Source organism: Ascaphus truei, chromosome 4 (genome assembly GCF_040206685.1).
Source record: "Ascaphus truei isolate aAscTru1 chromosome 4, aAscTru1.hap1, whole genome shotgun sequence".
In the NCBI taxonomy this organism is placed as follows: Eukaryota; Metazoa; Chordata; class Amphibia; order Anura; family Ascaphidae; genus Ascaphus; species Ascaphus truei.
In genome coordinates this window covers 84,648,165-84,675,168 of record NC_134486.1, presented here as the reverse complement: position 1 = coordinate 84,675,168, position 27,004 = coordinate 84,648,165, and the positions used below count along the sequence as shown (strand labels likewise).

General features: G+C 42.5%; 2 protein-coding genes across 7 annotated transcripts in view; one reads left to right on the top strand and one right to left on the bottom strand.

Moving 5' to 3' along the window:
* Positions 1-4,525: 4,525 nt before the first annotated feature.
* SYS1 (SYS1 golgi trafficking protein) lies at positions 4,526-16,932 on the bottom strand. 2 transcript variants are annotated; one of them, XM_075596125.1, is made up of 3 exons: positions 16,406-16,932; positions 11,360-11,406; positions 4,526-7,438 (listed from the first exon to the last, which is right to left on the bottom strand). In XM_075596125.1, the coding sequence occupies exon 3, from the start codon at positions 7,378-7,380 to the stop codon at positions 6,910-6,912; it is 471 nt and encodes a 156-aa protein (XP_075452240.1). In that variant the 5' UTR covers positions 7,381-7,438; positions 11,360-11,406; positions 16,406-16,932; the 3' UTR covers positions 4,526-6,909. The 2 variants fall into 2 exon arrangements, with proteins under 2 accessions (XP_075452240.1, XP_075452239.1); XM_075596124.1 differs by having other exon boundaries at positions 16,499-16,931.
* Positions 16,933-16,984: 52 nt separating this feature from the next.
* AFTPH (aftiphilin) overlaps positions 16,985-27,004 on the top strand; it is a 54,480-nt gene continuing 44,460 nt past the window's right edge. For 3 of the 5 annotated variants that reach the window (XR_012800936.1, XR_012800937.1, XM_075596123.1), the window contains exon 1: positions 16,985-17,290. The gene's annotated coding sequence lies outside the window, so the exon portion shown is untranslated. The remainder of the gene's footprint in view (positions 17,291-27,004) is intronic. The other 2 variants (XM_075596121.1, XM_075596122.1) reach the window with 2 other exon arrangements.

Genomic DNA, 27,004 nt, shown 5'->3' with positions numbered 1-27,004 from the left:
CAATGGTGATAAGAAGTTTCATAAGCCCCTAGCCTGTGTATAACTACTGTCTTAACCTTTTCAGTGCCCAAATGGATATTCAGTGTATATCACAATGGCCATCACTCTTATCAAATCACGTCATATCTGCTTGTATCTGGGGCTGATCAGGACTGTGGCTCTCTGCAGATGCAGAATAAAGCAGTCCAAAGAGGAATTATGCTATTTCAATGGGTCGGTACCGTACTTTATTCACCTTCCCATAGGTGCAGAAAACAAAAAGAACATTTCAGAGGGGAAGTCCCTCCCTTCATCAGGTCATATAGATGTGGTTCCCTGTGGCCTAGATGCAATAAACACTATTCAATCTGGAAACATAACATGAATTACTTAACAAGTCCGGACGATATGTTCCCAGTATTAATGTAGTATCCACAAAGCTAAATTTGTGAAAAAACAACCTGAAGTATAGCTCATTAAGCATACAGTAGGCTTATCATCCAGCTATTGTAGCCTAACATTACATATCTTCCACTATAGGCGAAGATTGATCATCCCTTCAATTCTGAAAGCGGATTAGCCGATTTCAGGATATTATTCTTCCAGTAATGTGGGCACCTCTCTATGTTTTGAATTCCAATCAACCAATCAGCTTTCAGAGCTGCAGCCCTGGCCATGCAGTTCAGAAAGAGTGTGTGTAAAAGAAGGGATGTCTGTAGTGAGTGAGACTGTGTGTAGAGGGTGGGCTGTAGTGTTTACAATTGTATTTTAATTAAAAAGTACAGTAACACTTCAAAAGAAAATGTAGACGGGTTAAAGAAAATAAAAGTTCAAGAAAATGTAGAATATCAATATAATGATACTGTAGGTTACTAAAATTATGCACCCACCAAGACATTGGAAAAGCCCCATTTCATGGGAGTAATCCCAAATTTAAGTGTAGCTTAAATGGAATCAAGTTAAGACTGTGTTAACCTTACCAGACTTGAGTACATAGGACAGAATGCCTCATTTGCATCTCATTATCAGGAACGTCTATTCTAGTTAACGCTATGCTCTTTACGGGTGAATCTAACTTAAAAGGAACAATCCAAACAATATCCTACATTTTTAAATCAGTTCTGTAGTATTAGATAATATTTACTACCTTTTTTATTTTAAACTTCAACTCAATGTCAATTTTAAAGGCAACCATTTAGTGAAACCTGGGAAACAGAATTTTGCTGATCGATCACAGGAGAACCAAACTATAGGCAGCATCGGTAATTTGTTTTCAATAAAAGGGTAATAAAAATGTGTGCATATATCAAAATTAAAAAAGATTTTATTTTTGTTTAAGCTGCTTGCCTCTTTAACATTATGTTGTCCTTTGTGGATACAGCTTTACTATTAAATGTAACATTAACAGATCGAGGTTAAAGCTGCAGTTCAAGCTCCCCGTGTTTTATTTTTCCCAATAGTTTCATGTGGGCAATCTCTACTTACCTAAAGAACTGCATAGCTGCCGGTCAATTCGTTCTCCCTGTATTGATCGGCGAAGTTTGGCGACATCTTTAAATATGGGTAATGTAAATGGTTGCTATAGGAATAAGCATGCTTGTTAAAATAGACTACAAGAAAATTGGTCTTTCAAAGTTGTTTTTTTTTTTAAAAAAAACCAGAAATGCTAAAAGTATTTTTTCTTACTACAGAACTAATTTATTAAAAAAAAAAAACAAAAAAAAAAAAAAACATGCAGGATATTGCTTGAACTGCAGCTTTAAGTGGCTGACAGAGTTTAATGCATCTAGGCCCAAAAACTACCGCTGCAAATCAAAACAGGACTTCCTTTCCAGGTCCTGATATCACAGAAACCCAAGAGCTAGGATATGTCACAGAAACGTTAGCGCTAAAAATGCATGAAACGGGAGACACTTTTTGCACTGACCTATGAAGTGACTGTAGAGGGAGAGGGGGTTGGCCCGGTATTAAAGGGGTTGCACCCCATATGGCCACCCCCTGACCTCACCAGGGAGGCAAGGGGTTAACTGGACTGCGGTCCAGGAAGGTGGTTGACACCTTGTCATGTCATGAAAATGTATGTTCCCCTGTTCCCATGTTTCATTATAATCATGTATTTTAATGTTTTGAAGTGCATTTCTGTATCTCCAGTTCGGGAGGTCGCAGAGAGTTGCTATTTGGCCAATGTGTGGAGTCACTGTAGGCATTAAGAACTGGCAAATTTCGACCCACTGAGCCCATCAGAATGGAACTTATTAATATGTGTAGATATTAAAGTATATATGTGGTATTTTGGATCTGATCTGAAAATGCAGACTCCATCTGCTAGGTTAATAGGTCATGAAGGGCAGCCGGCTGATTGAACCTAAGCACCGTGATCAAAAGTTAACTGCCTGACTGTTTACACTAAGTACTAATCAACAGATCAAGTACTAATCAACAGATCAAGTACTAATCAACAGACTGCCACTCTAATTGTTACCCGAGGGTGGAGAATCATCAAACTGGAGTGGTTTGTAAGTGTTATGTCTACACCTACAAACAATGCAGATACTTCATTTGATAGACTGGTCGTCGCCCCTGATTTAATTATGGGGCTACCCATAGAGTCCCAGTACACATGGGCTAATTAGCTGTGGGGCATGGGTTAATCTGTGTCTCCACGTTAGGGGTTGGATACAGATAATTGTTCACCAATAGTCTGTATTCAATGTTAAGAATAGGGTTACACAGGTATATAAACCGTGTCAACCCTACAGTTTTTAGTTCTTCTTCTGATACCATCTTGAATGTCACTGGATTGCTGGAGAATTGCTAGCTGATACTTCTCCATTCCCCAACCCTAAGTAAGTGTTACCTTCTTCTCTGTTAATTGTACTATATTGCTGTGTTCACCTTATTTAAGGAATAAATTATATTTTATTATATCTAAGCCTCGTTCAGTTCAACCCAGATATTTGGTGTTCATTATATCTTGTCATAAGCTACCGTGACAGTGACCTTTGCAGCAATCTTTGTAAATGAAAAAACACCCTCAAATAAAATCTTTGGAACTGGAGCATCTTGTTACAGGACAGCCAACGCCTACATAATGAGACCTGCTGCTTTCGAGCGCCCCCCAAAAAAGGAGTATTGTTTAACCCCTGCATATTGGTATCATCTATTTTAACTGCTTTCTTCACTGAAATAGGTGCTGGTCTCTATGTTAATCCAGCTGAGCAAGTAGTGCTTGACCTGAAAGAGCATTGCTACCAAAAGCTACTCATTAAAATATATTCTGTTAGTCAAAAAAGGAATTATTACCTGCTATTGAAATATTAATTGAAATAGATAACTATATAATTTACAATGACATCTGCCGGTAGTTAGGACAGTACATGCGAGAAAAAGAATATTTGGGACCCAATAAAGGGCATAGACCAGGGGTGGGCAACTCCAGTCCTCAACGGCCACCAACAGGTCATGTTTTAACGATATCGCTGCTTCTGCACAGATGGCTCAATCGAAGACTGAGATATACAGTGCTGAAGCTGGGATATCCTACAAACCTGACCTTTTGGTGGCCCTTAATGACTGGAGTTGCCCACTGTCACGGTAACTTATGACAAGATATAATAAACACCAAATATCTGGGTTGAACTGAACGAGCCTTAGATATAATAAAATATATTTATTCCTTAAAAAGGTGAACACAGCAATATAGTACAATTAACAGACAAGAAGGTAACACTTACTTAGGGTTGGGGGATGGAGAAGTATCAGCTAGCAATTCTCCAGCAATCCGGTGACATTCCAGGTGGAATCAGAAGCACAACTCCAACTAAAAACTGTAGGGTTGACACACTTTATATACCTGTGTAACCCTATTCTTAACATTGAACACAGACTATTGGTGAACAATTATCTGTATCCAATCCCTAACGTGGAGACACAGTTTAAACCATGCCCCCCAGCTAGTTAGCCCATGTGTACTGGGACTCTGAGAATCTTATTTCTGTAGCCCCATAATTAAATCAGGGGCGACGACCAGTCTACCAAATGAAGTATCTTGCAGGAGCTTCATTGTTTGTAGGTGTAGACATAACACTTACAAACCACTCCAGTTTGATGATTCTCCGCCCTCAGGTAACAATTAGAGTGCTTATGCTCAATCAGCCGGCTGCCCTTCATGGCCTATTAGCATAGCAGATGGCGTCTGCATTTTCAGAGCAGATCCAAAATACCATACATATACTCTTTAATATCTACACATATTAATAAGATCCATTCTGGTGGGCTCAGTGGGTCGAAATTTGCCAGTTTTTAATGCCTACAGTGACTCCACATATTGGCCAAATTTCAACTCTCTGTGACCTCCAGAACTTGAGATACAGAAATGCACTTTAAAACATTAAAATACAGGATTATAATGAAACATGGGAACAGGGGAACATACATTTTCATGACATGACAAGGTGTAAACCACATTCCTGGACTGCAGTCCAGTTAACCCCTTGCCTTCCTAGTGAGGTCTGGGGGTGGCCATATGGGCTGCAACCCCTTTAATACCGAGCCAACCCCCCTCTCCCTCTACACCCACCCCTGGCACAGACGCTTTAAATAAGAAAAAACGGGAAATATGCAGGGATGTCAAATATTTACTAATCCTGATCATTAGGATACACACAACTCCCCCAAAATGCAAATACTATACATTTGTAAGTACTTTACCAAAAAAAAGTGCAACGTAAAATGTATAACAATTATTGTCAGCATTAACCCTTTGTGTGCATTCATGTTACCGATATCAGAAACCACATACTTTAACAGCACTTAAACTTTTTTTAAGTAAAGCTCTTTTCAAATTCCTTCCCTTTGTGCGCATTCAAATACAGTAGTATGCATGGAGAACATTTTATTATAGAACCACTTTAAAAGGTTTTGTACAACTCACATCATTATTTAAAAATAGAAATGAACATGGCGAAAAATGAAAAGGTCAGAGCCTGGTTTTTTTTTGTTTTTTTTTTAAAGCAGCGACACTAGGAAAAAATAAAATGCTAATTTAAGGCCTGAAGTCTGATGATCTTTGCGTCCGGTATTATTTCCATTGAATGAAAATATATATATTTTAAACGGTGGTGTTTCCTTTGTCTTTACATTCTTTACCCCTCTCCTTCCCTCCCTGTAAATCATGACATCTCATTCAAGTCATTGTCATATGTTCAGAAGAAACTATTTCATCCCTTTTAATAAAATCATTCTAGGAGTTTGAAGTAGGTAGCTGACGTGAAAATAAATGCAGGACTGTCCTAAAATTGGGGATGTAGGCTTGCCCCGCCCCCTTTTCCTAACCGACAGTCGTGCTTTTGTGCTACCAGCACTGCCATGTATTGGATACATCCCAGCACTGGAAGGGGTTTAAACTTGCACATATTTGTTATTACATCTCGACATGCTAATACATTCATTCGTCTTTCTGAATACAGTTTGCTCCTTACGATTTGCCCCTCTCCTAAGATGTCTCGGACAATACAAAATGCACTGGTTTTTAAATTCCCATTCCATTATTCCAGTTGGTCAGCTCTGCTTCTGAGTGAATGGGATTATTCCCACACATGCCGGAGAGATCAGCATTACACCCTAATTTCAGTATAGTGTTTAAAGAAGTAATTCATCGGCAATGAGGAGAACACATTCTCCTTTTAATAATATGTGCATGCTGAGTTGTATGAAACTACTGGGTTAACACTATCCATTACAAAAATAAATATTGCTTAACGCCTTAACTGACAGAAAGTCCCCCCCCCCCGGCAGGGAAGGGGTTAATGGAGCCTAAGGATGCACACCGGCAAATCCCTTGGGGGAGGTTCTAGTCTGAAAGAATACATGATCACAGACGTGCGCTGTTCAACGAGCAATCCCAGCTAAAAGCAAGATTTAAACACAAAAAATCTTTTGTGGACCAGGAACGCATCAGTGGTCCCCCCCGACTCCCACCCTGTTACAGAAGCGGCGAGCCAGGGATGGACTGGAGATCAAGCGAACAAATTGGGGAAACGCAATGTCTGGGCTCGCTCATGTGGCCCATAGAAAAGGATTCTATTGGTGGCGCTAGTGGCCATGTTTGTACTCTGCCAACACATCTGTAGTTTTTTTTTTTTTTTTTTTTTTTTAAACCAAAAAAAAAAAACTACAAATATTTTTGTAACCAGGGGGAGGGGAAGACTGGTGTCTGGGGACCACTGATACGGTGGGAGATTTCAGGCAAAATATTAATTAAAAAAAATGCTCCCAGGCAGGTTTGCCGCTTTAAAGCTAAACCTCCTTTCAACACACAGTATTTTTCAAATGCCCACTTATAAACACTAGTTGTGTCACAGGTGCCACTCCTCCTTTGTGATGCCTTCTATTCAAATTATTTTTGAGAGACTGGTGTGCAATTACTGATCTGCACTTTGCTATTCCTGAAGTTTCCCCCTTCTTAGCCGACATGCTGACGTTGGAATATAAATCAATAACCAGCCCCTCTTCCCCCCCACACCCCCCCTCCAACAGCATATACAAAAATCCGCAGGAAAGTCCTTTTTTATAGAAAGGGTTTCTGTGTAAGTTTGGAAAGTGCTAAAGAGCACTCAGGACAAACAGAGAGACCCAGCAGCAGTAACATTTCCCAGAAGTGAACACTGTAAGGAATCTGTCCTGTGTGTAAAGGAAAGGTTTGAAAGGTTTACGCATTCATTTGCTCCTTTGTATTCCAGGTGCTGGCTTCAGGAGGGCGTTCTGAACATGGACGTGCCATTTTAGGGAAATCTCTAGAAGCTTCGTTTTAAACCAACTCCAGAAATCATACTGGAAAGCAATTAGTATGTCTGGCAGTGTAAGGGAGAATACTGACGTATTAGACATTTTTGAAAGGTATGTTGTAAACATCTAGTAGGTTAAAACCGTCTAAACATTAGATTTGGGTGCTGAACTTAGAGGAATTTCATTGAGTTCTGTTCGCATGCAGAGATACTCTCCGATCACTGCCATTAGAGCAATGCAGACAATGTTTAGGAGCCACCAGGTGAATGTACTGGGAAGGTGAGAGGTATAAATCCAGCACCCAAACAGGTGAAACATATGGACTGTTACAGTGAAGTCCAAACACTGCTTCCCTCTGCGGATAAAGTATAATAGGCCCACGGCACAGGTCAAAGAGTTTAGGATGAAAGCTATCATGGAAAGTCTGCCGTGAACAGAGGAAAACCCCAAAATGTCATAATTAAATATCTGGTCGAGGGAAGGGCTGTTTTGAATCAGTAAGTCCAGTGCTGCAAGCCAGAGGGCCAGGAAGCTGTAGTAGATGGACTGCATTAAAGCAATCTGGGAAATGATGAGGACTGGGTCCCATATATAACTTCGGAATTGTCCAGCCATTTTCAGAACACCGTTTACCAGCAAAGAGACATGGGTGAAGCGTCACAGCCGATTATTACTGAGGGGAGACAAAAAAAAATGGCATTTGTAACACTTGTAAATAATCACACATTGGCTAATGTGTATGTGCGTGTTATTTATCTGGGTAACAATGTATACAAATGCTTTGTACATTCAGTATACATGCTTCACAAAAAGTAAATATTTGACGAGTCTCACAGCACCTGAAACTTAAGTTTACAATTTATAACCAATAGTAGCAGGAGAAATATCCTAACATTCTAAACTGAGGCCAATGAATTTATAGAATAAAAAAAAGCTGTGTGTGCTGTGCACGCGCATAGTAAGTGAAACTTCTTTGACTTTTGTCACAGAAATTGTATTTGTATTGGTGATGTTTTAATTAAAAATCAAAATACAATTTCATTGACAAAACGCAAATAAATTTGACTTAGAACATGCGTACACATCCCTTGTATTTGCACTAAGCGTGAATTCCTCGTGTGTGCGTGTGACTGTGTGTGTGCGTGTGACTGTGTGTGTGCGTGTGACTGTGTGTGTGCGTGTGACTGTGTGTGTGTGCGTGTGACTGTGTGTGTGTGCGTGTGACTGTGTGTGTGTGCGTGTGACTGTGTGTGTGTGCGTGTGACTGTGTGTGTGTGCGTGTGACTGTGTGACTGTGCGTGTGACTGTGTGACTGTGCGTGTTACTGTGTGACTGTGTGTGACTGTGCGTGTGCGCGTGATAGTGCACGGTGCACGTGACAGTGCGTGTGTGCGCGACTGACTGTGTGTGTGTGCGTGTGACTGTGTGTGTGTGCGTGACCATGTGCGTGTGTGTGTGTGACCGTGTGCGTGCGTGTGACCGTGTGACGTATGCGCAGCCCCCCTGCACCTCACACATCCCCCTAACCTATTCACAGTCAGTGTGTGTGTGTGTGTGTGTGTGTGTGTGTGTGTGTGTCAGTCAGTGTGTGTGTATGTGTCAGTGTGTGTGTATGTGTCAGTCAGTGTGTGTGCATGTGTCAGTCAGTGTGTGTGCATGTGTCAGTCAGTGTGTGTGCATGTGTCAGTCAGTGTGTGTGCATGTGTCAGTCAGTGTGTGTGTATGTGTGTGTGTGTGTGTGTGTGTCTGTCACTGTATGTGTGTCTCTCTTTCTGTGTCCTGCCCCCTCTCTCCTGACTCCCCCCCTCAAAGGCAGGCAGAGCTGCGGACCCGCGGCGGCTCTGCCTGAGTCTCTCCTCCCCCCCCCCTCACAGACAGGCAGAGATGCGGACCCGCGGCGGCTCTGCCTGAGACTCTCCTCCCCCCCCCCCCCCTCACAGACAGGCAGAGCTGCGGACCCGCGGCGGCTCTGCCTGAGTCTCTCCTCCCCCCCCCCCTCACAGACAGGCAGAGCTGCGGACCCGCGGCGGCGGCTCTGCCTGAGACTCTCCTCCCCCCCCCCCCCTCACAGACAGGCAAAGCTGCGGACCTGCGGCGGCTCTGCCTGAGACTCTCCTCCCCCCCCCCCCCTCACAGACAGGCAGAGCTGCGGACCTGCGGCGGCTCTGCCTGAGACTCTCCTCCCCCCCCCCCTCACAGACAGGACAGGCAGAGCTGCGGACCTGCGGCGGCTCTGCCTGAGTCTCTCCTCCCCCCCCCCTCACAGACAGGCAGAGCTGCGGACCCGCGGCGGCTCTGCCTGAGACTCTCCTCCCCCCCCCCCTCACAGACAGGCAGAGCTGCGGACCCGCGGCGGCTCTGCCTGAGTCTCTCCTCCCCCCCCCTCCCTCACAGACAGGCAGAGCTGCGGACCCGCGGCGGCTCTGCCTGAGACTCTCCTCCCTCCCCCTCCCTCACAGACAGGCAGAGCTGCGGACCCGCGGCGGCTCTGCCTGAGACTCTCCTCCCCCCCCCCCCTCACAGACAGGCAGAGCTGCGGACCCGCGGCGGCTCTGCCTGAGTCTCTCCTCCTCCCCCCCCTCACAGACAGGCAGAGCTGCGGACCCGTGGCGGCTCTGCCTGAGACTCTCCTCCCCCCCAATCCCCCCACAACCCCCCGACGATACGCGGCCGCACCGGGCAGATACCTTAATAAAGGCCCCCCCCCTCCGGAAGTGCTGCGTGGGCAGAGGCAGTGTCGGCGGGGAAGGGGGGCAGCGCGTCATCGTCAGCGGGAGCTGGCTTCGAGGGGAGCGCTGCAGCGATCCCCTTCTGATGGTGCTATGGGGAACGCAGCTCACTCTACCCCCCCCCCCCCGTTCCATGCCTCGGCCGGGGGAGGTCAGCAGGGAGTGGCGGCAATTAAATTTTGAGGGCTGCCGCCGCATGTCAGCGGGTGGGGGGAGCAGAGCTCGTTAGGAGCTGCGGCGGTGGTTACTCTCCATGATCCCTGGGCTCCTCTCCTCCTCCGACCCCGGCGGCGCTCAGTCAGCGGGACGCAGGAAAGCGGAGGTAGGGAGGAGAGAGGCTGCGCGGCATGGCAGCGGCCGTTAGGAGCGGCGGCTATTGCCGCCGCATATGTCACGGTGTGTGGGGGTGTGGGGCTCGGGGGGGGGGTGATTAGGAGCGGCGCCGGCGGCTATCGCCGCCGCATCTGATTTGTGGAGCGGGTGTGATGTCAGTGTTGGGGTCGGGCTGAGCCAGAACACAGCCCGGCCTCAACTGCCAGCACTGACGTCACATCCGTTTCATTTCTGTCTCCACAATTCTTTTTTGCCCCATCACGAATGAGGTGCCACTAAGGAAGTTTCACTTCAATAAACTGCAAAGACTTGTTGCATAGATGGGAAGTCCAGTGAATAAAAGGTGTGCATAATTTGTACACTGAATCTTCACTTTAGAAGTTAGTGAGATCTGTGAAATGTAATTGTATGTATGTAGGATAAATTATTTCAGACTCAAATAATGATTTTACCTTAGGTTTATTAATGTGGGGTAGATCCTCTAAAGTTCGTTAAATACTTAACCAGATGCATTGTTAAGTGCCAACGTGAATCTTCAAAGCTCACCAATGATGTGATAAATGCTGTTTTCATCTGTAATTAGCCCTTGCGTAACTATAAAGAACGTGCGTGCTAATATGTAAAAGAGGCGTTCCCTCTAACAACGCATATCCCCAGAGCTCCGGTATAGTTACCGCAGGGATTTAACGGTACGTTGGTTAGGTTAGAGGTGAAGGTGGCGTAACTCACATCCAGACCCTGAAATAGGTCTTTTACAGGGTCGGGATAAGTGCAAGACCACCATTACGTAAGATTTAACTATCGTTTTGTTATTTACCGGTTTCCTTTCCTCTCTTTAATTAAAGTACAAACACCTATTCAGGGACCTGACAGAAGTAACGCCACCTTTGGGTAAGACAGACTTAACACCATGTTATCTGAAGCTAACGCGAGGCAGTGCTAACTTGACATGGAGTTAGGCGTATGCTAATCGGATCACGAACGACCGCTGGTTTTGCATGTATTTAGCTTCAGGGATACCCATTAAACCCAGGGAAACTGACGGACATTACCTATTTAGACAACGTCAAGCAAGTAGCCCACTTTAACGAAACCATTGTAAAGTGAGTCCCATGTTAATCGGTGGCGGTGAGCTTTGGATAACGCATTCTGGCGACGACAAACAGTCCTTAAGGTTGCATTGTAAAGCGTTGGATTCGCCATACGTTGTAAAGTGAAACATTGAACAATGAGGACTACCTGTACTGTACACACATAAATATATACATATACATAATATTGCTGCTGCCTGGTAATTTTAGGGCACCACTGGACTATTAGGAATACAATTGTTAAATGGTTTTAAAGAACAGGTCACTTGACTCAAAAGGCATTAGGGAACCGATCGTTGCACAAGTGTACAGTACCACATTATCAGCATCCGTATACAGTAAGCAAAGATAGGACGGCTATGAAGAGCACTAGGAGTCATTTGGTGCACAAATTGTATTTATACATTTGTTTCCGTCATTAAAAAAAACGCTGTGTCTCACCTATCATCGGCCTAGTCTTCGTAATAAACTTGTCAGATGTATCAAACCTAAAAGAAACAAACAAACACAAAAAACAGTACGTTTAAAGCTCAACCTACAGTAAGGATTATTATAGTAGTCGTTGTAATATCTGGCTACGTGTGCAATACAGGGGACTCACTGCAGTTAAAGGTATCAGATTTCCATGGTCAAATGACCCTTTTCAGTTCCATATTAGATCAGTTGTAGGATGTGGTACATTATCAGAACCTACACAACCTAAATCACAAGATTAGCAAAAGATAACAATGCACTCAATATATGAATTGAAAAATAGGTTGTGTGTGTGTGTAAACAATAAATGAATCGATATATAACAAAATCAACAACCAAAATATAAAAAAAGCAAAAATTGCAGAAAATTTGTGTTACATTCTAGCAATGACAATGAGGCACTCACAAAGTTTCGGGATACCAACCACTTCATCAGATACCGCCTGATGTTCCCCAAACACTACCTACTTTAATATACCTACACCTGTAACATTATCTTTAACTGTTAATACAATGTCTTTAAATATAATGTATATAGAATCCTGTTCATTTAATCTAACAATGTCATCATAACTCCAGGCCCAGGACATACTTGAAAACGACAGGTAACTCAGAACGTATTACTTCCTGGTAAAACATTTTATAAATAATTATGACCAAGCACCAGAAAAGCCTACCTCCCCCCCCCCCCCTCAAAACTCCTAGCGCCCTCTAGGCTGGCCGCACACTGCATGATGTCACCACGATGACGACGCATATATGTCATGCCGCAGGATACACGGCTGGAGCCGCTCTTCCTCAATAAACTACAAATCCGCCCCACTCACAGCGTCTCCGCTGTCATAGTAACACCAGAAACATATCAAAAAAGGCATAACAGTATGAATATACAATAAGATAATGTATCTGTATGAGTATCATTGAACCATATTCCCAAGCAGATCTATATATGCATAAATAAATTTTAAAAAAATCTCTATTTAAGAATTACCAAAAACAAGAAAACTATTTTTTGTGGGTACTCTACATCATTTGCAGCCCACAACAGGGAAATATAAAATTATAGAACAGATAAGGGACACTTCAATAAGCCCCAGTTAGGACTCTAGTAGAGAACAACTACTGTATTAGACCTTCTAAACCTTACAAAAATGTATTCCACACATATAGATAAAAAACCTGTGTGTTCATATTCCGGAGTATAAATAATCCAAAAAAGTCAGAGGCAATTTCTTATGAACAGTTCCATCCCACACTTGGGGGAATACGATGCAATAACTTAAGGTCAAGTATATTGCAACATAGGGCTTATTATAGCGTGATCATAGTTAGATCAAAACATCCTCTGACATCATGAGCAATCCATACACGCATCACTGTGTCAGCTGCCAGCGGTCTGGCCTGAACCATGATCTTTATCATACCGGCAAAAGTCCCTGCCAAACGGACAACCCTGGTGATATCCCGCAAACAAATGGTCCTGCCAGTCATCCCCAGCGCAGTCGACTAAGGCCTCGTTTATAGTGGTGGCGCGTGTGCGATTTTTGAACAGATTTCCCCAATTAATTTCCTCTCGCGACGGCCACGTCACGTGAGCGATTCAGCCAATGTGGGCGAACCGCTCACATGACGTCACGGCCACATCTCAGCGTCGCCTCCTGTACAGGTTTCACGAGTGCGAAACGCTTGAGTGACGTGACACGGACGCAGTTGCGCACTGCCAGCTGTACTATAAACGAGGCCTAACACGGTAAGCAAGGCCTTTGTCTGACCCATCAATATGTATTTTATAACATTCAAAAAAATGTTTATGCTTTTCTGGTTGCTCCCCTCTTTAAAATATACATTTTAAGGGACAAAGATTGAAAGTTTGAAGTACAGTTACATATGATCAATGGTATTATTCCCTATTTTCAAGGTAGCTAAACAAAGCAGCAGAGGTCCAGCTTATAGCTCAGTCTAAACTGGACAGGAAAAAAAGACATTAGATTATCAACTCTCGGAGCAAGGAACATACAATATCAACCTAGCAATGCTGTTATTTGTTAGAAAAATACCTTCATCTTCCATGCATTAAAATGTTCATCAGGAAGTATAGTATTAATGTCCAGCGCCCTAATATCTGAAATAAAGAACCAGGGAATAGCCCTGACTAATGGTGAGAGTTGGGCAGCACAGCAGGGTCTGGCTTCACACATGTCCTATGTTCCTCTTTTAAACAAACAATCACACATCTCATTTTGCAGAGTACAGCAGAAAAATAAGCAATAACCCTGACACTGCAAGAGGGGCAGGAGCACAGCAAAACCGCTCTGTGCATGTCAGAGGAAGATAAGAAATATCCTCCGTTTCCTTCCACATCTGCACAACATGTTCATCACTATAAAGGGAATGAAATGAGCCCCCACTATTGGTTTATAGCAGAAGTCCCCACAGAAGCCTACTGTATTATATGTCTTTAATTATATAGCGCCAAATGTGTACTCAGCACTTCAAAGAATACAGTACAGGGAATTATAATAATATAAGTGCAGCAAAATCAGACAATAGGAAAGGAAATCCCTGCCCCGAAGAGCTTACAATCTAAGTGGTATGATGGGAGACTTAAAGATACAGCAGGCGAGGGAATAATAATAATAGCATGTTCTTGTATAGCGCTGCTAGTTTTACGTAACGCTTTACAGAGACATTTTGCAGGCACAAGTCCCTGCCCCGCGGAGCTTACAATCTATGTTTTTGGTGCCTGAGCCACAGGAAGATAAAGTGATTTGCCCAAGGTCACAAGGAGCCAATACCGGGCATTGAACCAGGCTCCCCTGCTTCAAACTCTGTGCCAGTCAGTGTCTTTACTCACTGAGCCACTCCCTCTCCCTAAGAATAAGTGCAGTAGATGGCAGTGATTGGTCACAATGGGTGGTAGGAGTGACTGTGGGTGTGGGACAGTAGCCATGAGTGCCAGCTATTGGGATGTGTGATTTGTGGGGCGAGTTTTAAGGCAAAACTTATAGTGCCGGCAGGCTGCGGTCACTGGAAAAATCAAATTGAGATGACTTCCAGCGATCGCGACCAAGCCATCGCTCCGCACTTACTATAAGCGCACGCGACAGCGGCAATGCATTTGTTTTGACGCAACGTCAGGTCGCTATCAACGCAGCCTTATGTTAGTCAGTATTAAATCAGAAGGTTAACACCATTTACAGGGGAAGAGATGCCAGGGAGGCGTGGGTTAGATCAGGTGTGTGTGTCTGGGTTCAGGCTTAGGGGAGATCCCCAGCAGCAGGAAGGAGTAGATAAGAGGGTGTGAATAGAGGATTTGTGTGGTGCTTTTTTTTGAGGGGTAAAGAAGTTGTTGGGATAGAGGTGTATAAACAATGGTGCTGTGTATGGGCACAAGCATAGGTGGAGGGGAGGAGAGAAAGAAATGTGGATAGGAGGGGAGTGGGGAAGTTGGAGAGAACAGAAACGTTCCCAAATGAGTGAGGAAACAGCAAACAGAAAAGGCAATAAGTGAGGGCATAGTGAGATGCAGGAGGTGAAACTAAAATCAGGAATTGGCGGATAGGAAGAGTACAAATTATCAGGGCATTTAGCAAGTCAAGTTCTCACAGTTGCAAAGTGGTTGTTGTGGTGCAGAGTCCAGATTTTCTTGTAATGTTCACCTCCAAAATTAACTCCACAGACACTTTAAGATGTTGCACACAGCCAAATGGCACACAGACAAAATAGACGGTCTTAAATACATACACTTGACTAATAATTAAGGGAGGGGTTTGTCTAATCAGCTCACAGAAACATACTAGGCAGAGGTTAATAATACTTAAGTTCTTTCAATTCATAGAAGTATATAGAAGTTTACTACATAAAGTTGGTATTCTGCCCCCTGAGCATGTCCTGCTCTTTGGGGGGGGGGAAAAAAACATGATTTTCTTCATCTGTAGCACCTTGGGTTTAGACTGCATTGGGCTCTGGGGAGAACTTAATTTTAACATCTCGGACACTTAATATTTCAAACATGTATATCTCCTGAATACAGCATCAGATTTGAAAAATAATACAGCGCTGGAAAAGGGCAAGAGATCTCTGGACAAATATGTAATACAAAAAAATGGTGATCAGCTTGGACCTATCCCAACTAATGCGCCGATTGGCACAAAACTGAAACTCATAATTCTGATACTTTTTCTCTATGGAAAAAGAAACAGAGCAGGGGAATTTATCTTAAATAGGTAATGACTTACTAGCTCAATGTGTACATATTGACATTTGTAGAGTAGGACCTGCCTATTGGGGTTAATAGAGAATTGTAGATCTGTGGTAGCTTGTGATACATTTTATGAGAGATCACTTAAAAAGACCCATGAGGTTTTGAAAACTATGTACATTATAACTTAAACCTAATACACACAATGATGTTGGTCCCGCGAAGGCAACGCAACCTACATCAAATCTACATATTTTAAGATATATTACTTTGGCTTTGCAAGCATAGACACTTTTGATTTCAAATGAATAAAATATAATGTGACGAGCCCTTTTGTTTATTACCACATGCCCATAATCAAGTCTTTATAGCAACGAGTGTCAGAACGCAGCACGTTCATGAGTTACTTCCTAATCCCTTGTACCATCACACAGATCACTAATAATGACGAATGTCAGTACTACGAATAGATAGCACTCGTCACATACTCATCCCGTTTAGAAATAAGCCTTAATACGAAGTGCCATTGCACTAATTATTATGAATGCCATAGACACACTGCATACATAAGTGGTACTGCATGCCCTCAGGTAACTCAATGTGATTGTTGGACAGCACAGTCTCACATAGTAACTACAGGATTAATAAAACAGTGGTACTGTTTAACCACCGGTTGTGTCCCACTTATAACATTAAGTATAATGATGTTATAACAATGAGTTGGATTAAAAGCAGCGCTAAATAGTACCTCCTGGTACTCACACATTCCTAGCATAATGATTACTAGGTACCCCCGAGTGTCACATACTCACCACGTATAGAAGAAGTAAACAGTAGTGCTGAGTATCACCGCACTCAGACCCCTGGTTATTGTGATGATGTACCAGTGAGTGTCACATACTCACCACGTACAGAAGAAGTAAGCAGTAGTGCCGAGTATCACCGCACTCAGACCCCTGGTTATTGTGATGATGTACCAGTGAGTGTCACATACTAAGAGCGGGGGGGCTGGGATGCTGACACTGCTGCTGCCGGACACACGGGTCACTGACCGCCACTCTGCTCCCAGCTTCGGGCTCTGACGTCTCCAGCCATGACACCGGCCACGGGCCATACGTCACTTCCGGTCTGTTGGACAGCAGCAGTCCCAAACGCACTGGAAATGACGTCACCCGGCCACCCCTCCCCAATCACCTGTGTACACATCCTATCATCCACGCTCCCTGCACCGCCGCGAGCGTCCTGCATCACCGCCTTCCAACAACTAACCGCTGTCGTCAGCACCCTTTCACGCTACCCCGCCCCTTTCCTCTTGTATATCTCGCATTGTTGTTTATCAATAAAGTTTTTGTCACAAAAAAACGCGTCAGCTGCAAGAGCGCTCGCGTTGGCAGTTGCTGTCGGAAGTGACGCGGTGGCTGGCAAAAAACGGCTGTTGACAGCTCCGTCTTTTTCTCCCCACTTCCGCCATCGTACGCGGCTTCCTCCTCCCGCTGCTGCCCGCGGTGGCTGACGGGAAGGTGGATCCGGGAGGGGGAGAGTGTGACGGCGGCTTCCTGAGCCCGGTGTTACCCGTGGTGGAGGCAGTTGCAGCTAGTCGCTGTCTGTCACGACTCCCCGGTGACAGGAGGAGGAGGTCCCCGAGACTCGCCATGAGCAGCACACCAGATCTATGCGGCCCGGGAGAGGATGACAAGGTGAGGCGGGGTGAGGAGAGCGGCCCAGAGGGTAGCACCGGTGTGAGTGGCTCCCACAGGGCAGGCGGTGCTATACTGACATGTCTGTGCTCTTATATGTGCGTATGTATGCACGCATGCAGGCTCCTTCTCCTGCCTGAGATGTGCTTTCACTTGTTCGGGTGAGTTGTGTGTGTATGCCAGTCTGCTAATGGTGCAGATGCTATCAATACAATAATAATAAGTCTTGTTCTTGTATATAGAGGATTATCTTTTTAGTAACTTTTTTTTTATTTGACCAACTTCTATAGGGGGTAACATGTCTTCTATTTGTCTCTTCAAAAAAACAACAAAAGGGGAAGTCGCTGAGTTACACTTTGGTCACTGTCTTTTATTATTATTATTATTATTATTATTATTAATAATAATAATAATAATAATAATAATGTGTACGTGTACATTTCGCTCATGTACAGTTATTTACAAAGTGTAAGTTATGCCGTAAATAAACCCACACACATTATGCATTCTCTAAGAGAAGTTGGTGAACTGTTTACTATTTAATGTGACTAGGCTACCTATTATCAATGTACATGTATTTTCTAAATGTACATAGTTAGGGTGGTCATGTAGAAAGAGCACCTCTAAGAAAGCTACTTTTATTAAACAGTTGACACAATTTTACCTTTTACTGTTAATTTATTTTTAAGGTGTTCCTTTCTTATTCCCTGCAATTTCTGTTTATTGTTTTTATTTTTCTTGGGGGGGGCGGGAGGATTTGTACACTTTTTGCAGAGGTCATATGCACTGTGAGTGTTGGGTTTCTGTTGCATAATGTTATTAGGCATGACCTGAGTTGAAAGTTTGGTCATTACGCTCATACGAAATCATCTGGACTTGTGGAATTTAACAGTTGGGGTTAGAAGAGGGAATAGATTAAATGATGGTTTGAAAATGACGTGAGACACAACTGTGACCATGAAGCACTTCTACCAGTTTAAGCTTCCAGGTAAATATATTTATCTAATGCGGTGTATATTACTTGTAACGGCTTGATAAAGCACATTGTATTTTTGTCACCATATGGGGTGGGTTATTGGATACAGCGGTCTAACCTTACAGAAGGTCGTTCTTGTTTGGGGGGGGGGGGGGGGGTGTAGTAGTGGACGACTGGAAAATGTTGCTTCACTTCCTTATGCAGCCTGTGTTTAGGTGGGAGTTTTCTCTTGGCTCAGGTGACTGGAAGCTGAGACCTGAGCTTTTCCTATGAAATATTCAGTAGGTCTTTGCCTGCTCTCCAGTGTCTGGCTCTGTGGAGAAGTACAGTAACTAGATTAGTTGCATTCCAATAGGCAGGTGGTAGGGGTTTATTGGGGGGGGGGATCTTTCTGTAGTTAGGTGACCCTGCATTCTACTTATTTAAGTTTCTCATCCTTGCATTATATTGGTGTAATCCAGTAGACTCTCCCAACCCTGACTTCTTGTTCCTGCTTTTACATTATTTCAACTTTTTCCTTTGATTGCCAGTCAGCCGTGCAATACATTCATATGCTCGTACATCAGCAATACTACTTTCCAACGTGTGTGTGTGTGTGTCATGTGACAATGTATAATTCTACATCCTTACCTATACTGACAATCGTTTGGTGTTCCTGTTATAAATATGTCAAAATCCTGATTGTATTCCTATAACATAATGGCTGCTTCAGTCAGTGTAACTCAGCAGCTACAATGTATCTTTGAATTACTACGGTAATATTATCTATTGTTAGTTTACAGCTGAAACTGCTGGGAATATTAGCAACAATTTACCACAAATAGAAAAGTTGTAAAGATCTTGTCGTGCTTGGGAGGTCGGCTAACACCTGCCATAGAAATCAGTTCTTTAAAACTCATTAAAATAATGGCATTAAGAGTTGAATAAAAACAAAAAGACAGTCACTATCTAATACTACAGAACTTACTATGATTTTTTTTGTAAACCATATATATGATTTTGTTATTAGCTGCTTTGAAAGGTAACTTTGCAACTTTAAACAATCTGATATTCAAACACATTGGCAGTCTTATGTTTTCTACATTTTGAAATTAGTAGGAATAAAGCATGACAAGGTGAGTAATTTAAATTCCGCATTGGAAATCTCGAAAAATAGGTATCGCCTAATACTGAAGTGCTAATTTAAGATGATTACAGTACATTTGATTCTGTGTACCTCTAATCCTGTCTGATACTTGTGCTCCACTTTTAACTGTTTAGCTAATTATGGCATTTTCCTTAATTTACACAAAACAACAAAGAAATAAATGATGGATTACCAATTTTCCGGTAGGTAAGAGATCACAAACAGTCGTATGTTTGTAGTGTAGTGCTTTAGGAAGCCCAATCTCCATAATAAATAAGATATGTCCCCAGAAATCAGAGCACAGAAAAACTAGGAATACATCTAAATATATTGAAAACAATACGTGACACAAGAATTGGAGACCAAAAAGTATCCTGTATAACAATAACCTAGTAGGGAACATCAATTAAAAATCCGTAATTTTTGTTGTAAATCCAATCAGTTTAAAAAAACAATTATAGAAGCTAAAACTGTCATGAGAAATCAGAAGCATATTGAGTAGTACATAATGTATCTAATAAGACAGAGGAGCACAAACTTTTTGAGCTGCTCCCCCTCGCTTTCGCGCCCCCTCACCTTGTTTGGCGGCGTCAAATGACGTCACGTGACTTAGTTGCCATGGAGACAGACGTGTGAAGTCACACCGCAGAGTCATTTGCAGAGGCCTCACGCGATCTCCCGGCGTTTAATTTAAATGCCTCGGGGAAGAGCGCGGGGCCTCTGCAACCGCCCGCGCCCCCCACTTTGCGCACCGCTGTATAAGACATTCATGTTTATATTGATTTATTGGTATTATTTTTTCATTTTTATAAGAAGTGTTTCAACTCTCATTCTACATTGAGGCTAAAGGGAACTCTAGTTTTAACCCATATACCTATCCACCTAATTTATTTTCTAATCACAGAATTGAATGTCTCCCTTACTAGGGTGAAGAGGCACAAAATCGACTGCTTTAGCAAAGAGTTGGGTGAGAATTATGAGGTTTTTAGTGACTCTTTAATGGAATGATGCATGTCTCCCATTTTTATCAATCTAATATGCTCAAGAAGACTGATTGTAAATGGTCTAGTGGTTTTGCCTACTAATTGTTTTGGGCATGTACATTGTAAGGCGTAAATTATATAGTTGGTAGAAGAATTTAAAAAAGGAAGATGTCATACATTTTGTTGGTAACCACACCGGTAATACATTTATCTGCATAAAGAAAGCTGCATGTTTTACAGTGTCCACAATGGAGAGGTTTTCAGATAGTCCCCACAAAAAGTACATTAAGGTGGAGCACAGACTCCTCCGGTAGGTTCTGTTTCTATAATATATACCTATAAGGATTTGCTTTGAGGTGATCCATCCAGATTTATTTATAAAATATTTACATTGAGTTACCTCTCGTTTTCACGTTTGTCCTGGGTAGAGTTGTGTTGATAACACAAGGTTGTGTTGAACGAACAGTGGTTAAAATGTATGTTTACAGACATTTATTGAACAGTTGGAGGCAATATGTTTTGTGGGCGTATGTAACAGTTACAGACAAGATAAAAATGTGACAGCTGAAGTCTTGCAAGAACTTGGCCATGGCGGCTTTGAGAGTCTCTGGTAGGTTTTTCCACTCATGAGGTGTGACTGAGAGATGTCCATTCCTGGAGCACTGAATATCTTATTCCATAAAGAATCATATTTGCACACATTCTTAGTGTAGACTCTAATTATAATATAGTTGTAAGATAACTCTTCCTTGCTCTGTTCTATTAATTTTTCATATTACTTTAGTCTCCTTTTTTTATTAATTCTAGACATAACTAATCATTGTGTGTGAGGTCTGAATTCGAAGGTTAATGATTGATTCATTGAAATCTGTGAAGTATAATTAATATGCTTTTAGCACAAAATAGAGGAAAAAGAGAAAAATATGGCTTAACCTTTACAGTGCCACTAGCGCTCCGGCATTTTTGCGCGTCCATGTTTGTTCATTGAGTGATCACATGATGCGCCTAGGCCCCGCACGCCAGAAGTGCAGGGGTCGCCACTTTCATTTGGATGGTGCTGACCTCTCCTTTGGAACAGACAACCCATTCTGCCCATAGGAAGTAAGCAAGTGTCCATGATATACATGGTACGTCGTAAGGGTCCATGCTGTGCCAGATACGTTATTGGGGCACTGCAATGGTGGAAAAATTTGCTGTTCTCGAAAAGCTCTCAACTTCCTCAATTCACTGTGGCCCATGAGATGTCAGTTGTGTAAGCACAAGCAAATTAAGATCTCCATGGCAATGATTTCTGAAAATGAACTTTGAATTGATATATTTTTCAACTGGCTTTACAATATCGCTAGTTCTTTCAGAACCGTCTCTCATAGTAATTTACTGACCTTAACCAACCTGATTGGTGGAAGTGCCTACGTTATCCGGATTATATCGCTCAAGTATGGCTGACACAATACTATGGTTCTTTCTCATGCTATTGATATATATTTTGTTCCCATTTAAGCTCTATGGACACTTTTGCCATGCGTCTCTTACTGTAGTCATCTTGTCCACGTAAATATCTCATCATAGAAGCTAACTGGTGTTGATCACAGTTGGGATCTGTATAAAATCTCCTGGGTTTTGTATTTCTTTGCTGTAACTCCATCACAGGTTTGTTTTTTTGACGTGATGGAAACTGTTAAGCTTTGCTGTTGTCTCTTGAAAGAGGGTAGGTATTGGTTTTCATGCTGATCTTCAGTATGGTTAAAGAATGCAACCTTGTTTTTTTAACGTAACATGCTTTATCAGCATGGTTTTATATAATTTGGGTGTGTACATTTCTTTAATTTCTGGATCATATCGAACCACTGATTTTTCTTTCATGAGGTGGCTGTTGTCAAATTTTTAGGTCCTGCTGTCTAGATTAAAGTAATTCATTTTTCTAAATTCTTCTATATGTAAACATGGAAATGCCATAATCAAAGCTTTGTTGTTGTCAAGAAAACAGGAGCTTTCTTGAAAGCAAGGTATTGTAAAAATCTGTAATCCAAGTAGATATTTCTAGAGTCCTGTAGCATAAATAAGAAAGTAAGAATCGATGTACAAAGTATAACCAGCTTTGAGAGATGACTTAAAAGAGCAATCCACGTTTTTCAACCTCTGTTTTACGGGATTCGAAGGGGGGGGGGGGGTCCTTGAGCTGAGCTGCACCATTTTCAGCTCCGGTGACCCCCTACCTCCCGAGATACTTACTGCGAAGTTACTGTATTACTTCCTGTTTTTTAAAGGTGATTTAAATGGCCATCCAATAGCAAGCCACAACTGATGTTGCAGCTTCCTATTGGCCGTCGAGTTGGCATCTATTTGGTACCCCTGAGGAAGATTTAAACCTGGTAAGTATCTCTAGAACTGGGGGGTTCCCGTAGCTGAAAATAGTGGAGGCTGGCTCATGCAAGCCCTGTGTTGCCACCCTGTAAAAATAACAACCAGTTGGATAAATGGCATAATAATAATGTTTTTTAAATCACGTGCATTATGAATGACTAGAAATATAGGTTTTGTGGCAGATAAGAATAACTTGTCCCACCTATTATGTACAATTTCCCATCGGCTGTAAATCCTCAGACCATATTTGGTCCTTATTTATTTATGAAATGTTTTACCAGAAAGTAATACATTAAGTTACTCTCGTTTTCAAGTATGTCCTGGGCACAGAGTTACGATGACAGATACATACATGGTTTCAAATTCATGGGTACATTAGATGAACAGGGTTATACATTGTATTTGAAGACATTGCATGAACAGGTAAAGGTAAAATACATTTATAGGCATATGTAACAGTTACAGACCACATTAAAATGCGAGACCGTTTTAGTTTTGAAAGAACTTAAACTTGTGCCTGCTGTGAGTGTCTCGGTAGATTGTTCCAGTTGTGGACTTTCTTTCATATTTAGGATAGCATATGTACATCCTAAGCATGTTTGAATTCCCTTACTTTATCAGTCCCTACCACTTCTTCATGGAAAAGGTGGTGGATTCATGGAATAGCCTCCCAACAGAAGTACTTGCATTCCCAGGAGCCTGCCTTCCTCCAGTTTCAGAGCACGGCCGCTTGTAATATGCTTCCCACCTGTCCTTTGTTGAAACCTTTTTATATATTTGAGTGTTTACTCCTGTAAGACTCTTATACAATATTAAATAAGGCCCTTGAGCTATAACTGCTCTTTTGCTTGGTTCACCTTTTAGAGCTTTGTGGGTGGTAAGAGGCCCAACGTCAAACAATTACACGTGTGACGCAAGCACTGTAGCTATTGGTGATTCACTAGTTGGCTGAATCACAGAAACCATTTTCTAACATATCAATCTTTATTGATGATTATTACTTATGTAAGAGGCTTCTCAGATCTACTTTGGGAGTGCATGATCTGTGTAATGTAAAGCTGGGAAATGGTTGCATGCTTTGTCTGCTGTGTTGGTTACCACGGTGGGTGTCCTTGCTCAGCTGTAATCTCGCTCTCCCTGAGTTAGCAGGGCCTCTTTCCTATTCACTGCCATGTGAGAAGTAAACATTATGGGGGTTATATGTAGTATAAAAATCTTTGTGTTGCTGCTGTTTTGGCACTTAACTCCTTCACGGGCAGCAGGACTTTGCGATTCAGCCTCCTTGCGTAGTGATGGGTGGTTCCCCCTCCCCCCTCGTTTTTTTGTTTTTTTATTTACATAAACTTAGGGGACCGACAGAGCTCAACCATGGTCCTTGACACACCGGTTCCTGAAATATTAGGATGTTTTTGTGGCAGCGTGTCACAAAACACAAATATGGCTGCCGAGTCACCATTGGAAAGGAGCGATCTTGAGCCACAGGGCCATTTGGCATCCACCGGGCAAGTCCCACCTAGAGTCAGTGAACTAAAGGTTGTGGCATGTTTATAGGAGTAAATATAGATGTTTGCAACCATTGTGTTTTCATTTTTTTAAACATGAAGTATTTAAAAATGTTTGTTTCCTTAGCAACCAAATGCTGTTGGATGTTCTTCTATAAGGTTTTTTTTTCTTTTTCCATTTGCAATTTTAAGGCTCCATTTCTAGTTAGAATTGTCAATAATAATCTGACTGGTTTTGATATAGTGCAAATGACTGAAGTGATAATACGGTAATATTGCAAAATGCAATAGTGACTAGTGCTCAAACAAATTAAGCCCTCACATTCTATCTATCTATCTATCTATCTATCTATCTATCTATCTATCTATCTATCTATCTATCTATCTATCATTATAGTATAACTTCCAATGTGAGATGGGCATGGATACTGGAAATTACTGCATGCTTCATATCTCCTCACAAAGAAAACACAAAAAGAACATGGCATAACATTGTTTACTAAAAGGGGTTGAGGTGGGAGAAAGGGAATGAACTCACACTTTCCCAGGTACAAAAGCGCAAGGAGTGAGTGTCTTAAGGGTACTCTGTACCCACTCCGGACAGTCTGTAATATGCAACCAATCTTTGATGCGTCCGCATACTTGCTCTCCTCAGAGGTGGCATGGCCTCCGAACTGACTTCGTGTGCATCTGCATCATCTGCAAAGGGTCCCAGTTTATGTCTTAGACTTGGTGGTACGGTGTCCTCGGAGGGTCAAATCCCAACGCATTTCGCCTCTCCAATATAGTCGGCTACCCCTGAGGAACCACACCGTACCACCAAGTCTAATACGCAATCCGGGACTCCCTTACTGATGACGCAGATGCGCACAACGCCAATGCGGAAGACATCCCATCGGTTAGAAGGATAGCAAGCACTTTACACTATTCATTTTTGCATTTTGAAATATCACGTCAGACGTTTGTACCTTTTTTGTACTGTTCACATTTTGCCCAACTGGTTTTAGAGACCGTTCTGGGGAGCATCACTGAGGAGTGAATCGCGTTTTAGTTTATTCATCATAAAAAGTGAGTGGTGTTTGCGCTTTTATTGTTTGTTTTCATGGTTTTGATGTAGCCCATTTTCCCGATCTGATGAAGTATGTTTTGGGACTTCCTCTGTCATGCTCGTCTGTTGTGCTAGTCCATACTAAAACTTTTGTAACAAAAGCCCTGGTGTTTGCTTTCTTCCCATCAGAGACAAAACCGAACAAATTATTGGTGACCCACAGACAAGCATTTAACCAGCCTTGTCTTCCCCTGAAAAACACTCTAAAATGTTTACTGCATAACTGAGACCGTTAATCTTGATGTCCTTTTTTTTTTTTTTCCTTTTTGGAAAACAGAATGTACCATGTGAGTTAATTGGTTTGCGTTTGTTTGGTCTACAAAGAAATCCCAGCGCTGTAGGGAAGCGGTGCTGCAGCATGCCAAACAGTTCTCGCCACTGGAATTCTTCAGGTCTGTGATCTGTGGACTAACACATATTGACAGACCGGTTTTCAGAACCCTTGAAACGCTGTATGTACAACCTTGTGTAAATAGTTGTTCACGTATGAAGACGATGGAGGGTAACTACTGTATGCTGGGTAAAAAAAATCTTGACCTCATTACTGATCTTTTGCCGGCATCTTCCGTACACCACTAAAGGAGTTATTCATACTGTTTTCTCGCATCATAAGAAAAACGCATAGACACTTCTGTAAAAGATAGCTATGCGTGAAGATAAGATCCTCAGTACTGCTTTCCTTCTTTCAACTTTAACGGCTTAATATTGCCCTCCCCGTTGTTTCGTGCTATGTGTATGAGTAATCTAGCACTCTTGAAGGCTGAGGTGAGTGTAGATGGGAATTTGAGGACTACATTTGAAGTATAGGAATTAGTTTACAAATTGTAATATCTAACCTGTTAATAATGAAGTTACTTTCTGATGGGAAGTTGTGCGATCTGTGACATATGAGGTAATGTGGTAGTTGGTGTTTAAAAGAGAACACCTTTTAGGATGCAGCTAACTGCCCCCGAACTTCACACTCCCTCCCAGCAACTGCATTCGTTTCAGCTCAGGGGACCCCTTTTGGTTCCCGAGACACATACTAGCGAAGGTCGTGTACTGTCAGTACAGTACTGGCGCATATTTTTAAGTCGCCCTAAACATAGGGACCAATAGGAAGCCACAACGCAGGAGGATTGCTCCTTTTAACATGTTTATACCAGTGGTGCTCAACTTCAGTTCTCAAGTACCCCTCCCCCCGCCTCCCCAAGAGGTCAGGTTTTAATGATATCCCTGCTTCAGTAGCGGTGGCTCAGTTGAAGTCACCTTTGCTGAAGCAGGGAAATGCTTAAAACCTGACCTATTGGGGCTTGAGGACTGGAGTTAAGCACCATTGGTTTATACTACCAATTTACACATCTTAAAGGTGTATTCCATATAAATGAGCCACCTTTTTGTTCAGCATAGGTGGGAAGCAGGGGTTCTCTGAAGCTGAACCACATTCATTTCAGCTCTGAAGACCCCCTGCTTTTTGAGATCCTTGCCCTCCCTCCGTAGGTGCTGTAATTACTTCCTGTTTCTTAAATCTTCTGCAGCAAGTGATCCAATAGGAAGCTGCGATGGGTGACGTAACTTCCTATTGGCCTTCATGGTGAGGGAGATTTACAACTCCATTTGGTTTCCCCAGCAGGTGATGGTACTGGGGGCACCTTCAGAGTTAAATGTCTATGGAA